Here is a 17,794-nt window from a genome sequence, read left to right as displayed (position 1 = left end):
GTACTGTGGTTTTACAAAGCAGTGCCCTTCTTTACAGGAAGTATACACTGAAGTATTCAGGCATGGAAGAGCATCATGTCTGCAATTAATCCTCAAATACTTCAGAAAAATAATTATATATATATATATACATGTATATACACACAGATGCACATATGTACACACACACGTGATGAGAGGAAGGGAGGGAGGGGAGGAGTATAAATGATAAAGCGAACATGATAAAATGTTAACAAATGGGGAATCGGGGTCAGAGGCATACAGGAATTCTTTGTGATATTCTTGTATCTAAATCTGAATTTATTTTAAAACAAAGGTAAAAACTTTTAAATATCACCTTTAAAATAAAGTGCATTTATTGTAGATAGCATATACTTGGATCTTGCTTTTTTATTCCAGTTTGCCTGCTGGCATTGAAATTGTTAACATTTGGTGTGGTTATTGATATGGCTGGGTTTAAGTCAACCATCTTGCCTTTTGTTTTCCATTTGTCCCATCTCTTTTTGATTCCTTTTGCCATTTTTCTGCCTTCTTTTAGGTCAACTGAGTATTTTTTAGTACTGCATCTTATCTCCAAGATTGGCTCACTGTGTATGTATCTTTGTTTTGTTTTTAAAATGGTTTTAATGGCTGCTCTAGGATTTATTTCATCTTATCACAGACTAACTTTACATAATACTATACCACTTTGCATGTAAGAACTTTATAACTCTAGTTTTCCATTCATTCTTCTTTTGTGGTAGCACTGTCGTACACTTTATATACATTATAAATCTCATAAAACATTGTAATTATTTTGTTTTAAAAAAATCAATTATCTTTTAAAGTGTTTTAAAAATCAGAAAAAAAGTCTTTTATATTTATCCACACATTTTATTTTTCTGATGATCTTCGTTCTTTTGCTTAGACTTGAGTTTTCATCTAAGAATGGTTTACTACCTTCAGCCTGAAGAATTTCCTTTAATTATTTCTTATAATGCCATTTTGCTGGCCACAAATTTTCTCAGCTTTTGTTTGGAAATGTCTTTATCTTTAAAGGATACTTCTGCTGGATACAGTGCTGTAGCTGTTTGTTTGGGAACTTGAAAGATGTTGTTTCATCGGTTTTTAGTTTACACTGCTTTTGATGAAGAGCCAGTAGTCATTCCTACCTTTGTATTCCCATATGGAATATGGTGTCCACCCAACCTAGCTACTTGTATGATTTTTCATTTATCACTGGTTTTCAGCAATTTAAATATTATATGACTTGATGTGGTCTGTTGTGTTAATCGTTTTTGAGGTTTGCTGAATCCTCCCCCGTCCTGGGACTTCAATTACACATGTGTTAGATTGGCTGGCTACTGCACCACAGGCCACCAAGAGTTTGTTCATTCTTTTCCCCCATCATTTTTCTCTGTGCTTCAGTATGATTGCTTCTCTTTCTCTGTTTTTAAATTCATGGAGCTTTCCTTTAGCAATGTCTAATCTGTTGTTAAGCCTATCCAGTGAAATTTTCATTTCAGAAACTGTATTTTTCAGCTCTAGAAGTTACACTTGGTACTTTTTCAGTATTGTTCATTTTCCTCTTATGTTCATGCTTTTCTTTAAATCCTTGAATGTGTAAATAGATATACTAAATCCCATCTGCTACTTCCACCATCTCTGTCATTTTTAGGTCTGTTTCTATTAATTGCTTTTTTCCTCTTGGTTATGGGTCACATTTTCTTGCTTCTTTACATGTTCAATAATTTTTGATAAGGTGCTGGACATTGATTATTACATTGTTGTTTTGACTTTTCTAGGTTATTTGCATTTTCATAGGAATTTTAAAATCAGCTAAATAGTAGGTAATTTCTATAAAAAAAAAAAAAGGCCTGCTAGTATTTTGATTGGGACTGGGTTCAATCTATAGGACAAACTAGGGAGAAGTGACATCTTAATGATATTGATCTTCTGATCCATGAACACAGTATTACTACTCTATTTATTTAAGTTTTCTTTAATTCCTCTCAGCAATGTTTGGAGGTTTCAGTGTACAGGTCGTACACAACTTTTGTCAGATGTAGCCTTATGTTAATCAGCTTTCAACGTCCACCAGCTGCCAAATCTACTCAGAACAGATCTGCTGCCCTATGACGCTGGGGGATACAGGATCTACCACTCAGCTGCTGAGCCCACCAGAGCAGTTCTCCTGCAACACAGAGCTGTGCAGGAAAGAAGGGCTGTTCTTTCAATAAGCTGTCTGCCTGGATCCTCCATACACAGTGGGAGTTGGTGGGGGAATGAGCACCACCTAGCAGTTGCCAGCAACAAATGAATATAAGGCTTTGGAGCATGAGCCTCTAAGAAGTAGAATACAGCAATGTTCTCTAGTTGATGATATCTGGAGGAGCTCTTCTACCCCAGGGAGGTGGGAGAGATGGGAACAGTTATACCACAAAGCAGAGCTGTGGAGTGAATGGGTGCGGTCCCTACCCTGGATACCACAGACGCCTCCTGTTCTGTTCTTACCAAGTTTCCACAGCTTTTGTTGAACAAATGCTTCTCAATTGGTTGTAAGCCCTTTGATCAATTTCCACAGATTCTGACTGATTGTTTTTGCTATTTTTGATTAGCTTAATAGATACCTCTCTGGGAAAGAGGTTCCTGAGCTCCTCACACCACCATTCTGGACTCTCAACTCTGCCACACTCATTTTTTTAAAGTAAGAGTAATTTGTTGTCTTTTTTAAATCTTAAACTAAGTGAGGTAAACCACTCTGCTCAAAGAAGCTTACCAACATCTGTTTCTGCAGTTTAATGCAAAGAAAACCATGTCTTTATCTAAACTCACTTTTGATAAGCCGCCTTGCCTATCATCGATTTACTGCAGTCTTCAAGATTAATGCAAAGTAGCAATATCCTTTTACATACATGATTTTTCAGGTGTTCTAAAAGCTCTGGAGCTAAATCCAGAGGAAATAAAATTACAAGCCCAAATGAAATGTTAAAAAACAATTTAAGCACATTCCCTTAGTTTTTTTTTCAAAATTTAAGATAGATATTAGTCAAATTGCAACTGTTAGCAGACTTTATCTGCCATTAAAGTACTATCAAGTTTTAGATCTAACTATAATTTCCCAGATATTGAGGGTTAATTGCATGCAAAAGTAAATGTTATATTTACTAATGTAATTACACACAGATACAAATTCTTCATCATAAAAGGAAAATAATTTAAAGGCCAGATCTTAATTGTAGATGAACGATATCATCTTCTTAAATGTTGCTGTTACTTTTAGCTGCTGTTGAGCTGTTTCTGACTCATGGTGACCCCATGTATATGTAAACGTAGACCAGGACAGTTCTATTACTAAAATCCTAACTGCTGAAATAAAGGATCAAGGAAGAAGTATGAGATAACAAATGCGATTTTCTTCCCAGCATTTTGGCTCCAGGTCCATGAGAATGTTCTAGGATTCTTAGATGGCCCAGCTGAGGAATCATTAGGCTAGATTCACAGTGTCCTAAAGACAACCCACCCCAGGAGTGACGTTTTGCTTCATAAACATCACAGCAGAGAAGTCTATGCCTTACTGGAGGCAATGGTTGTGTCTTTTGGGCAGGGTTCACAGGTAGGGTAGCTCCCAATAGGGCATATATGATCAGGGAGAACGACAAAGCAATCAGGAAGTAGGTCTATGTTATTACGGATATGGGAAAACTGAAGACCAAATACAGTGAATACAAAAAATTTTAAATTATATTTATGAAACAAAGCTTTAAGTGGCCTACGCTTAATCTGAGTAACTGATATTTCTCATTCAAAACAAAATTCTGTGTCGATGCAGTCTGTGTTTCAGTAGTCTGAGGATACTGACAGATGTACTTGAAGCATCAAGATCTATGAAAAGAGAATGTTTCCTTACTTCTGCTAATCCAGATGGGAGCTCGGGTCCTTCTAGTGCCAACAACAAGGGCAGGGGCAGCTAGTGTTACTGTTACAGCCACTTTAGTAGTTGACTGTCTGATTTCATCAGATAATTGACCTACTGATCATTTCAAAAAATAAATTTGGTTTGAAAATGGTGGCACAGGCAGTTCCATGCTCCCAATCCACCGAAGAAACCCCCAAACACAAGCAGAAACTGGCAGAACCAACTCTGTCAGAACTCTGGGAGCCAGGCAGAGGCTTACAATACTAAATACAGACTCAACTGAGAAAAAGGCAACGTCCAAACGGTAGGAAAGCTCTGGTTTTCTGTGGGCTTGTGACCCATTCCCTCCCAGGCTCAGCTGCTGTCTTTAAGCTCTGCTGGCTAACATTTCCAGAAAGGGAGGCTGGCCTCTGGCTCCAGGGGAGCAAAGCAGACTTATCACAAGTTATTATGTGTGTCTGTTCCAAACTGTGTGGGTGCTAGCTGAAGGCCGGAAGCAAGATGCCTGTCTCTGTTTGGCATATTTCAGAGCTCACACAGGAAGAATGGCTGGCAGACCCTGAAAACTGCAACTGCTTGTGGCTAGTGTGATTTGAGACTTACAGTAGAAGCTTAAGGATTTAGAGAAGCCCAGGAGAAAGATCTGCTGGAAAATTACGGCGTTCAAAAGCACCATGTATATACTGAAAATGCCACATGCATGCACAGGTCAAGATGTATGCTCAGAAAATACCTGCACTTTTACCTACACTTTTACCTCAGTCTGATCCCTAGGCTAGTGCAAGCCTACATAAGTGCTGAAGGGGTGTCCTGGCACCACAGAGTTAATCTGCAAAGACTGGGAGAGGTGACTGTTTTTCTCCCTTGGAATTCAAGGAAACCTTGGTCAAAACACTAGCTGAACACAACCTAAAGGACAGATTCCTCCACGTCCACACACAACCAGGCAAGCAGTCTCTGCAAAAAGAGCTATGGAAAGTCAACAAATAAACTACTACAGCTTTCAACAATTAAAAAAAATCCAGCAAACTCTGAGGAAGGAGAGAACGTAATATCCAGAGTTATAATATTATAATATTCAAATGCCCAGTTTTCAATAAAAATCACAAGGCATACGAAGAAACAGCAAAGGATGGCCCATTTGAAAGAACACAGTCAAGCAACAAAAACCCTGTGATAACCACACACACACACACAAAATCAAAAATAAAGACATAAAAGGAAATGAGAAATGAATCAAAATGGTTCACTACAAAAATATCAACTAATAACAAAAGAAGACAGCATTAGAAGAACAAAAAAGGTATAAGACACACAGACAACAAATAGCAAAACGGCAGAAGTCCTTCCTTATCAGTCATTAGTTAAAATATAAATGGATTAAATTTTCCTATCAAATGGCAGAGATTGGCAGAATGAATTAAAAAAAACAAAAACAAAAAAAATTCAGTATGCTCCAACTATACATCTACAAGAAATTCACTTTAAATCCAAGGATACAAATCAGTGAAAGTGAAAAAGAATGGCAAACAATATTCCACGCAATAGTGACCAAAAGAGAGTTGGAATGGCTAAATTAGTTTCAGACAAAATAGCCTTTCAGACACAAACTGTTACAGGAGAAAGCCAAGTCCATTATATAATTAAAAAACGGTCAATTCATTAAGGTATAGCAATTATAAATATATACACATCTAACACCAGAGCCCCAAAATTGATGAAGCAAACATAGATGGAAGGAAAGGAAGAAGTAAAATTATCTCTATTCCCAGATGACATGAAGCAAACATAGAAAGACTGAAGAAAAGGAAGAAATAAAATTATTCCCAGATGACATGAACCTATACATAAAAAATCCCAGCTACTACAGTTAACACACAAATTAAGCAAAGTTTCAGGGTACTAGATCAACACAAAAAAATAAGTTCTATTTCTATACGTCAGCAATGAATACCAAAGTAGATGGAAAGATATCTCATGTTCATGGATTGTAAGATTTAAAACTGTTAAAATGTCAATACTACCCAAAGCTATTTATAGATTCAATGTAATCCCTATCAAAATTCTAACAGCTTTTATTGCAGAAATGGAAAAGCCTATTCTCAAACTCATATGGGAATGGAAGGGGCCTCAAATGGCCAAAACAATCTTGAAAAAGAACAACACAGGAGGGCTTGGATTTGCCAATTTTGAAACCTGATACAAAGTTACAGTAATCAAAACAGTGTGGTACTGGTACACAGACGGACAAACATACGGACCAACAGAATAGAATCGAGAGTCCAGAAATAAATCTGGACCTCTGCATTTACTTGATTTTTTGACAAGAGGGCTAAGTTCACTTAACAGGGAAAGAATAACTTCTTCAAAGATGGTGCTGGGACAACTGGATTTCCACATGCACATGGGTTGGAATCGACTTGACGGCATAGGGTTTGGTTTTGGTTTGAAGTATGAAGCTGGACCCATAACTCACACCATATTAAAAAATTAACTCAAAATGAATCAACAATCAAAATATAAGAGCTAAAACCATAAAACTCTTATAAGATATAACACAAGGGTAAATCTTCAGGGCATTATTTTTGTCAGTGGATTCTTCCATTTGACCCCAAAGGCACGAACAACAAAAGAAAAAAAATAAGCTAATTAGATTTCATCAAAATTAAAACTTGTATGCAAAAACACTATCAAGAAAGTGAAAAGGCAACCTACAGAACTGAAGATAATATTTGGAAATCATCCATCTTGAGAAGGATTTAATATACAGAACATATAAAGAAAGAGTTGATGCCTCTGAATTACAGTGCTGGCGAAGAATAGTGAACATACCATGGACTGCCAGAAGAACAAACAAGTCTCTCTTGGAAGAAGTACAACCAGAGTGCTCCTTGGAAGCAAGGATGGCGAGACTTTGTCTCATGTACTTTGGACGTGTTATCAAGAGGGAACAGTCCCTGGAGAAGGTAGAGGGTCAGAAAAAAAAAGAAAGACGCTCGACTAGATTGATTAACACAGTGGCTGCAGCAATGGGTTCAGATACAGCAATGACTGTGAGGATGGCACAGGACCGGACAGTTTTTCGTTTTGTTGTACATGGGGTTGCTATGAGTTGGAACCAACTAGACAGCACCTAACAACAACAACATAAACTGCTACAACTCAACAGCAAAAAGACAAACAATTCAATTAAAAAATGGGCAAAGGACTTGAATAGATACTTTTCCAAAGAAGATATACGAATAACCAATAAGCACATAAAAAGATGCTCAATATCATGAGTCATTAGGGAAATGCAAGTCAAAACCACATTTGAGATACCACTTCACACCCACTACAAGGAAAATAATGGAAACTCACTGGCAAGAATGTGGGGACACTGAAACCCTCACCCACTGTTAGTACGAATGTAAAGTGATGCAGTTGCTATGAAAAAGTTTGGCAGATCCTCAAAAAGTTAAACAGAATTATCACATAAACTAGCGATTCCACTCCTAGGTACATACCGAAGAGATCTGAAAGGCAGGGACTCAACCAGATCCGTGTACGCCAACGTTCACCGCTGTACTTTTTCACAACAGCCAAAGATGGAAACAACCAAGTGTCCACGAACAGATGAATGGATAAACAAAACGTGGTATATCCTCACAACAGAGTATTGTTCAGTCACAAAGAGAAATGAAGCTCTGATACACGCCACAACGTGGATGGACCATGAAAACATCGCACTGAGCTAAGTAAGTCAGACACAAAGGGACAAATACTGTATGATTCCACTTATGTGAAAGACTTAGAACAGGTAAATCACAGAGCCAAAGTAGATTACCAGACACTAGGGGCTGAGGGAGAGAGAGTTTCTGTTTGGGATGATGAAAAAGTTTTGGAGACAGACAGTGTTAATGGTTGCACCAAACTGTTAATGTAACTGACGTCACTGAATTGTACACTTAAGAATAGTTAATATGGGAAATTTTGTGTTACATATATTTTACCACCATAAAATAAAACTGGTTTGCTCTTGTTTCAAGAATAAATACAAGACAAAATAAAATGTACTCTTTGAAAACACAGTATAAAAAAGTTGAATTCTTAAATCTGTGAATTAGATTCATTATCTGGGAACTCCAGTGATACCACTTCCAGGATTCCAATTATTAGTAAAGAAGTCAGTAGAACAGGTTTGGGGTGCTTGACCAGTAGTTCCCAGCAAAGAGGAGTTGCTACTACACAATCCTCTAAATTAAGCCAGGAAAAAAAAAAAAAAATCATCGCCATCCAATTGGTTCCAACTCATAGCGACTCTCCAGGACAGAGTAGAGCCATTCCACAGGGTTTCCTAGGCTGTGATCTTTACCGGAGCAGACTGCTGGTGTGTTCAAACCACCCACCTTTCAGTCAGCAGCCAAGTGCTTAACCACTACACCACCAGGGCTCCTTTTTAAGCTGAAATGCTTTAAAATCTATGGTTCCCTAGGGAAGCAGTAAATATAACACGGAACATAAAAATGTTGCTGGAGGGACTAGTTGTCTAATTCCCAGATACCCCTCACTGCCCTTTAGACACCAAGAGTAGTATTATCAGAGGCTATGGATCAGGGGGAAACCCTGGTAGCATTGTGGTTAAGAGCTATGGCTGCTAACCAAAAGGTCGGCAGTTCAAATCCACCAGGCGCTCCTTGGAAACCGTATGTGGCAGTTCTACTCTGTCCTATAGGGTTGCTATGAGTTGGAATCGACTCGATGGCAATGGGTTTGGTTTTGGTTTGGTATGGATGGGGGAATCTGGCCAGTGTCTTTCTTTCATACTGGCTCTCTAAGAGATACGAGAAGCTACTAAAGGTGGGGGTGAGGGCAGGGTAGAAAAGGTATCTTCAAATTCACATGCATGCATATATTTTCACAGTATCTGAGTGTAAAATAACTCTCAGATTATCATAGAAAATCTGTGTTTTAAAGGGTCTTTCAGTCAGAAGACTGGGTTGCAACTGCTCTGAGTTCTTCCTCCAGGTGCCTGCAGGCAGACCTCTGGTGATAATTGATGACAGCCATGGTCAGTCCCTAAAAGGTACGAGATAGTGACAAAAGAAGTCACTAGAGAGTTACAAAAGTAACCTTCTTACAAAGCAAGGGGATTCTAAGCTAAGTAAACCCAGTATTTGGAGCCCTGGTGGCAGTTAGGGTTTAGCGCTCGGCAGTTGGAACCCACCGAGAAGCTCTGTGGGAGAAAGACTTGACGGTAAGCTTCTGTGAAGATTAAAGTCTAGGAAACCTTATGGGGCCGTACTTCTCTGTCACATGGGGTCACTATCACTTGGAATCTGCTCCGCAGCACCTAACAATAACAAACCCCATACACGATTGCTGTTGTTGTTAGGTGCCATCAAGTGGATTCCAACGCATGTCAACCTCACGTGTGAGGAACTCCACACAACGTGTTAAACACAAACTCAGAATTAAAGCTGTTTTGCCACACACGCTGCTTAGAAATACATGATACAATGTTATTTATGGTTTGCTATTCCCTCTTCACTAAAGAAGTGGGGCAAAGAGAAGGGGAAAACCGTAGGGCTTCCCAAAAGAAAGTGAAGGTATGCTAATGCCTTACTAAATACGCAAGCCTCACCTTTTCTGCTGGTAAGAACTGAGTCCAAGTGTTGTCTCAGTCTGTAAAAGAAAGAAAAAATGGTTAAAATACCGAAACCAAATCTTGACACAACAGGCACACAGAATATCCAAAATGTTTTATTCTAGACTGAACTTTGATCTTATACCTACCTGATTTCCAAGTTAAACCTTGTCCAAAAACCATGTGAAATGACTTGCCACAGTATGTAATTCAAATGAGAGAATAATTCCGATAATTTTTAAACACATACGGTAGTAAATACAGTCCTGTGACTGATTTTTAAGTTTGTCAAACCAATAAATCCTGTGAGAGCTGTCCCTTTTACGGTAACTTTCCGAGGCTGCTCTGGACTGAATTGTAACTCCCAAAATACATGTTGCAATATTAACTCCTACAGGGTCAGTATGAGCAGGAATGGATTCTACGGCACACAACAACAACGTACCTATGGATGTAATCCTACTTGTGATAGTTTTTCTTTGTTAATGAGGCCATTAATGGTGTAGACTGTGTCCTAAGCCAATCATTCTTGAGCTATAAGAGAGGCAGACCAGGCAGAGAAGCAAGCAAGCACAGATGAGAGAAGACAGGTGCCACAGAGCTGAGGAACCGAAGCTGAAAGGAGATAATGACCTTCCCCCAGAGCTGGGGCTCTGAAATCAGACTCCTAGTCTCCTAAACTGTGAGAAAATAAATTTGTTAAAGCCACCCACTTGTGGTATTTGTTGTAGCAGCACTAGATAGCTAAGACAGAGGATATGCCTGTCTCTCACTGATTCACTGCTTACCAACTGTGTGCCAAGTGCTAGTGTATAATGGTCCTCGCCATAAAAAAAAAAAAAAAAAAGCCCAGTGCCGTCAAGTCGATTCCGACTCACAGCGACCCTATAGGACAGAGTAGAACTACCCCATAGAGTTTCCGAGGAGCACCTGGTGGATTTGAACTGCCAACCCTCTGGTTAGCGGCCGTAGCACTTAACCACTACGCCATAGTGGAACTTAAAATACAGTGTGGGGAAATGGTCTTTAAAAAAGTAAATAAATATGTGTTTATACACTGAATAAAGGATTATGAAGATGCTAAGAAAGTGCTGTGAGAAAGAACCAATAGGTGACATGCCTAAATACATCCTGGGGGAAGGCCTGTCTGAAGAAGTGACACTTAAGTTGCAGAATAAAAAAAGACTGAAGCATAAAGAGTCGGGTTGTGGCGGTGGCGCGGGAATAGCACCGGCAAAGGCCCTGACACAGGCAGTCCTCAACTTAGCGTGGGGCTCCCTTCCGGCAGCTCCGCGGAAAGTCAGTTCTGTCTGATGTAAGTCAAATATCTTTTTTTTTTTTTTAGTTTTCACTATTGCTGGCTACATGGTGGTGTTTTGACAGTAAATCATAATGCTGAACGTCTTCGAGTGAATATCTGAGAATGATGTTGCTGCTGTTAGGTGGCATCGAGTCAGTTCCGACTCATAGTGACCCTACGCACAACAGAGCAGAACACTGCCCGGTCCTGCGCTATCCTCACAGTCGTTGTTACGCTTGAGCTCACTGTGTCAGTCCACCTTGTTGAGGTTCTTCCTTTGTTCTGCTGACCCTGTACTTTGCCAAGCATGATGTCCCTCCCCAGGGACTGATCCCTCCTGACAACATGTCCAAAGTATATAAGACGCAGTCTCGCCATCCTTGCTTCTAAGGAGTATTCTGGTTGTGCTTCTTCTAAGACAGATTTGTTCATTCTTTTGGCAGTCCATTCTTCGCCAACACCACAATTCAAAGGTGTCAATTCTTCTTCGGTCTTCCTTATTCATTGCCCAGCTTTCACACGCACATGATGCGATTGAAAATACCATGGCCTGGGTCAAGCGCACCTTAGTCTTCAAGGCGACATCTTTGCTCTTCAACTCTTTAAAGAGGTCCTTTGCCGCAGGTTTGCCCAGTGCAATGTGTCTTTTGATTTCTTGACTGCTGCTTCCATAGTTGTTGATTGTGGATCCAACTAAAATCAAATCTTGACAACTTCAATCTTTTCTCCGTTTATCATGATGTTGCTCATTGGTCCGGTTGTAAGGATTTTTGTTTTCTTTATGTTGAGGTGCAATCCATACTGAAGGCTGTGGTCTTTGATCTTCATTAGTAAACGCTTCAAGTCCTCTTCACTTTTTAGCAAGCAAGGTTGTGTTATCTGCATAACGCAGGTTGTTAACGAGTCTTCCTCCAATCCTTAGGCCCCGTTTTTCTTCATATAGTCCAGCTTCTTGGATTATTTGCTCAGCATACAGATTGAATAGGTATGATTAAAGGATACAACCCTGACACACACCTTTCCTGACTTTAAACCAATCAGCATCCCCTTGTTCTGTTCGAACAACTGCCTCTTGATCTATGTAAAGGTTCCTCATGAGCACAATTAAGTGTTCTGGAATTCCCATTCTTCGCAATGTTATCCATAATTTGTTATGATCCACACAGTCAAATGCCTTTGCATAGTCAATAAAATACAGGTAAATATCCTTCTGGTATTCTCTGCTTTCAGCCAGGATCCATCTGACATCAGCAATGATGTCCCTGGTTCCACATCCTCTTCTGAATCCAGCCTGAATTTCTGGCAGTTCCCTGTCAATATACTGCTGCAGCTGTTTTTGAACGATCTTCAGCAAAATTCTGCTTGTGTGTGATATTAATGATATTGTTGTATAATTTCCACATTCAGTTGGATCACCTTTCTTGGGAACAGGCATAAATATGGATCTCTTCCAGTCAGCTGGCCAGGAAGCTGTCTTCCGTATTTCTTGGCATAGACGAGTGAGCACCTCCAGCGCTGCATCCGTTTGCTGAAACATCTCAATTGATATTCCGTCAGTTCCTGGACCCTTGTTTTTCGCCAATGCCTTCAGAGCAGCTTGGACTCCTTCCTTCAGTACCATCGGTTCCTGATCATATGCTACCTCTTGAAAATGGCTGAACACTGACTAGTTCTTTTTGGTATAATGACTCTGTGTATTCCTTCCATCTTCTTCTGATGCTTCCTGCGTCGTTTAATAATTTTCGCATAGAATCCTTTACTACTGCAACTTGAGGACTGAATTTTTTCCTCAGTTCTTTCAGCTTGAGAAACGGTCTTTCCTTTTATCTGAGAATGATAACATCAGCAAAGTATGCACTACAATACTGCATGTGTTACATATTACTAACAGTAAGATGAAAACCCTGGTGGCGTAGTGGTTAAGTGCTATGGCTGCTAACCAAAGGTTGGGAGTTCGAATCCGCCAGGCGCTCCTTGGAAACTCTATGGGGCAGCTCTACTCTGTCCTATAGGGTCGCTATGAATCGGAATCAACTAGACGGCAGTGGGGGGGTAACAATAAGATATACAAAAAAGTGGATGGTCATAGTGTGATTCATCATAACTTGAATATGTCTTAAGTTGGGACTATCTGTACAGAGAAGAGCTTGGCATGTGCAAGAAAAAGACAGTACTATTCTTCTAGAACTTAAAGAAAAGAGGGAAAAAAATAGAAAATGAGGTTGAAAGGGTGGGCAGGAACCAGATTGTGCTGCACCCTACAAAGCACACTAAGGGGCCTGGATCACACTCTGAACACAAGGGGTCTGAGGGGGAGGAGAGTGAGGCAGAGACGGACACGGTCTGACTGCTGGTTAAAAAGACATCGTTCTGGTTTCACTGTGGAGGATGGATTAGAGAAGGCCAAGAGAGAAAACAGGAGGTTGGAACACAAGTGCTCAGGTGATGCAAGAAATGAAGGCCTGAACAACAGTGTCTAAGAAACACCAGAACCCTAAGGAGTAAGATCAGTGAACATATCCCAAGAGCTTAGCTATTATGTTATAATTAGAGAAGTCAGTAGAGTTGGGGTATTCTTTTTTATCATTAGTATAATATATTGTAATGGGGTTGTGGAAAATTCAGTATATGTGGGAAAATGCCCTTTTTTTTAACGGTGCATGCTGGGATGAAGTGTGTTTTAGTCATCTAGTGCTGCTACAATAGAAATACAAGTGGATGCCTTTAACAAAGAGAAGTGTATTCTCTCACAGTCCAGGAGGCCAGAAGTCTGAATTCAGGGCACCAGCTCCAGGGGCAGGCTTTCTCTCTCTGTTGGCTCTGGAGGAAGGTCCTTGTCATCTTCCCGTGGCCTAGGAGCTTCTCAGCACAGGCACCTCAGCTCCAAAGGATGCACTATTCTCCTGGCTCTTGCTTCTTCGTGGTATGAGGCCCCCAGATCTCTTTGCTTGCTTCTCTCTTTTATATCTCAAAAGAGACAGGCTCAAGATACAATCCGATCTTGCAGATTTAGTCCTGCTTCCCTAGCATAACTGCCCCAATCTCCCTCATCAACTTCACAGCGACAGGATTTACAACACATAGGAAAATCACATCAGATGATAAAATGGTGGACAATCACACAATACTGGGAACCATGGCCCAGCCAACCTGACAGATATTTTTGGGAGATATAATTCACTCCATGACAAAGTGTCAGGATATCTATAATTTTCTTTAAAATGTTTTAGCAATACAGTGTGTGTGTGTGGGGGGGGTCATCAGGCATGTCTGAGTTGTTCTATTTGAGTTGTAGGTGAATGAGTACTCACTGGACTCATATTTTCTGTAATAAAGAAAAATTTCCTTAACTTTTTATTATGAAAATGATATCCATTCCTTTAAAATTATTAGTTAAGCAGCTATCTTACAAAAATCAATTGCTTGAAGCAACACTACAAATAGCAGAGGTCCTAAACCATTCCACGAAACCAGTGATGTTAATGCCATAGTAAAGGTCAAGGTTACACTGTGTAATACCAGCTCTGAGTTCTGGGAGAATAAAGAAAAAGCAATAGGCAAAGAGGGCACTCTCACAGTATAAGTAAGTACAAATGCCGATATACAACTGTAGAAATCAAGTGAAATCACACAGATATACAATAACGCAAATACAGCACAGTGTTAAATGAGGAGTGTATGTGGTAGATATAAAAATGTTCACTGTAAAACTTTCAATTTTTCTGTAGGTTTGAAATTTTCATAATAGAATTCTTTTTGTTATAAATAAATGATACAAAAGACATAAATACAAGGCACAACAAATTCTTGCTAAAATTAAACTTGGTGCAGCATGAACAAAAATCTGCTCATTACCTAGACTTAAAAAATTATAAACTATAGGACAGAAAAGAACTGCCCTATCGGGTTTCCGAGAAGCGGCTGGCAGATTTCAACTGCTGATGTTTTAGTTAGCAGCCAGGCTCTTAACCACTGTGCCACCAGGGCATCAAGACATGGAGGAACTTTACATGCATACTGCTAAGGGAAAGAAGCCAGTGTGAAAAAGCTACATGCTACATGATTCCAATTATGAGACGTTCCAGAAAAGACAAAACTAAAGGAAACAGTGAACGGTTGGTGGTTGCCAGGGATTTGGGGAGAGGGAGGGGGCCGTGCAACTATTTTGATGATACTGTACTGGTGGGTACATTATGCATTTGTCAAAACCCACAGATGCTGTGACATAAAGTGTGACCCCTGCTGTAAACTACAGACTTCAATTAATAATAATGTATTAATATTGGCTGATAAATTCTAACAAATGTACCATACCACTGCAGGATGTTAATAGGGGAAACTTGGGGGGAGGGAGGAGGTCAGAGTATACGGGCACTCTGTACTCTTTGCTCAATTTCTCTGTAAACCTAAAACGGGTCTAAAAGATACAGTCTAGTATTAGTCACAAGAGCCAAGAGGTAGAAACAACTGAAGTCTCTACCAGCAGATGAACAGGTAAATGAAATGTGATGCACACATACAACTGAGTGTGATTCGGCTACAAGAGAAACGAAGCTCTGATATATGTTATGACACTGATGAACCTGAGAGCTGTGTGCTGAGTAAAGCAGTCAGACTCTAAAGGGCAAATATATAAAATACCTACAACGGGCAAAATACATACAGTTTATTAGTGGTTAACAGGGGAGGGGGGAGCGAGGAGGTATCACTCAAGGGGTACTAAGTTTCTGTTAAGGGTGATCAAAAAAACCGGAACAGACAGAGGTGACGGCTGTGCAAAATGGTGAACATAATCAACGTCACTGAATTATACATGTAAAAATGGCTGAAACGGCAAATTATCCTGTTACATGAATTTCATCACAATAAAAATTAAAAATAGTCTTACAAAAAAAGTTACAGGAAATGGTTTAATAAAATGACAGAATCGGTTATTTCCTTCTAAGAAGAATATTACTAGACGGTTCCTTTATATAGAATTCTGTATTTTATCTATATTGAGAATTTCTGAACAGTGCCCAGGGTTGGATTTTGTCTGATAAGTTAGTAAACTCTTAAGAAATCTTAAATGATTAGAGGCCTGGTTTTTAGACAAAAGAAAGGAAAAGAGTAAATACTGCGTGGTTTTCCTGGAATAAACAGGTCCAAAATAAGGTGAAAAAATGCGAAGCGTTAAAAATGCTTAAAATGCTTAGAAAAGGCAAAAAGGGGAGTATTTAAAACATGTTTTAAAAATATAAACATATACGCTAGCAAGCAGCCATCTAAGATGCATCAATTGGTCTCAACCCACCTACATCAAAGGAGAATGAAGAACACCAAGGACACATGGCGATTACGAGCCCAAGAGACAGAAAGGGCCACATGAACCAGAGGCTACATCAGCCTGAGACCAGAAGAACTAGATGGTACCTGGCTACAACCGATGACTGCCCTGACAGGGAACACAACAGAGAACCCCTGAGGGAGCAGGAGAGCAGTGGGATGCTGACCCCAAATTCTCATAAGACCAGACTTAATGGTCTGACTGAGACTAGAAGGATCCCGGTGCTCACGGCCAACAGACCTTCTGTTGCCCCAGGACAGGAACCATTCCCGAAGCCAACTCTTCAGACATGGATTGGACTGGACAATGGGTTGGAGAGGGATGCTGGTGAGGAGTGAGCTTTTTGGATCAGGTGGACACTTGAGACTATGTTGGCATCTCCTGCCTGGAGGGGAGATGAGAGGGTGGAGGGGGTTAGAAGCTGGTGAAATGGACACAAAAAGAGAGAGTGGAGGGAGAGAGCGGGCTGTCTCATTAGGCGGAGAGCAATTGGGAGTGTGTAGCAAGGTAATTTTTTTTTTTTTATTTAGCAAGGTATATATGGGTTTTTGTGTGAGAGACTGACTTAATTTGTAAACCTTCACTTAAAGCAAAATAAAAATTATAAAAAAAAATACATAAACATACAATAGGAAATGTAGTCAGCCCTCAGAAAACTGTAAAGGCTATGAAGTCATTTCTTTACGTATTTTTAACAGATAATAAGAATAAAAAAAAAACCTCCCTCTATCCAGGGCTGAAAACAGACAACATAACTAAACACCATCATAACAAAGTTTACACATGTATCACAATGCTAATGTCTTTGGGGTGAGGCAGGACAGGCAGCTTGAAGCCACCCACCACCCCCCCCCCCGCCAAATTTTTCCCACCCAGTGCCCACGGGCCCCTCCTACAGCAGTGCCCAGCAGCTCTGCCTGTACTGGAGAGCAACCACTGCTCCTCCCATTACCAGCCCAGGTGCTTCAGGTGAAATCCAGAACCGAGTATGGAGCCTGCTCCCTCCAGCAGCGAGATGGCTAAAGGGAGAGTCTAGGACTCCAGTCAGACCAATCCTGGCCAGCAGTCAATTCCAGGATTTCTCTTGACCCACTGGGCTAGAGGCTGCTCTTTCTCCTATGATAAAATCAGCCTGAAGATTGGGGGCGGGGGGGTTTGGAGGCGGTTAGAAACAGGCCAGAGGACCATATAAAGCTAAGAAGGGAAGTACCCAGAGGAAGCCAATCCCAGAGTTAGACTCTCCTCATATGTTCAATCTGCCCTGAATAAGGAGCTGCATCGGACCCAGTCCTTGGACTGCTCAGAAACACGGACCTATAGGTTTCTTTTTTTTGCTTAAGCTAGCTTAAGTTGGTTTAATTCATAACAGAGAGCCTTTCCCTAACTTTATATAAATCAACAGAAGACATACAATTAAAAAAACATTTAAATACTATGCTAGCAAAAGCAACAAAAACATATTTGGTTATCAAATCATTTCCCCAAAACATGTTACTTCCTAAAAAAAATTCAGCCTACTATTTTCCAGAAACTGTGACAGATTATTTCATACACACCGTCTCAGATCTGACCTATGTCAATTCTATTAGGCAATACCAGAATGTTAAGAGGCTTTATTCATACATTTAATTTCCAGAGCAACCT

At 40.0% G+C, this 17,794-nt stretch overlaps 1 protein-coding gene across 3 annotated transcripts in view; it reads right to left on the bottom strand.

Annotated features, from left to right (window-relative positions):
- Positions 1–17,794, bottom strand: part of TMEM131 (transmembrane protein 131) — a 229,133-nt gene that overhangs the window by 127,592 nt on the left and 83,747 nt on the right. For all 3 annotated transcript variants that reach the window (XM_049857246.1, XM_049857244.1, XM_049857245.1), the window contains exon 3: positions 9,522–9,562. In XM_049857246.1, coding sequence (XP_049713203.1) covers positions 9,522–9,562 — 41 coding nt within the window. The remainder of the gene's footprint in view (positions 1–9,521; positions 9,563–17,794) is intronic.

The sequence above is a fragment of the Elephas maximus genome, chromosome 17 (genome assembly GCF_024166365.1).
Source record: "Elephas maximus indicus isolate mEleMax1 chromosome 17, mEleMax1 primary haplotype, whole genome shotgun sequence".
In the NCBI taxonomy this organism is placed as follows: domain Eukaryota; kingdom Metazoa; phylum Chordata; class Mammalia; order Proboscidea; family Elephantidae; genus Elephas; species Elephas maximus.
Note: the sequence above shows the minus strand (reverse complement) of the source record. Positions and strands in the feature narration are given on the sequence as shown.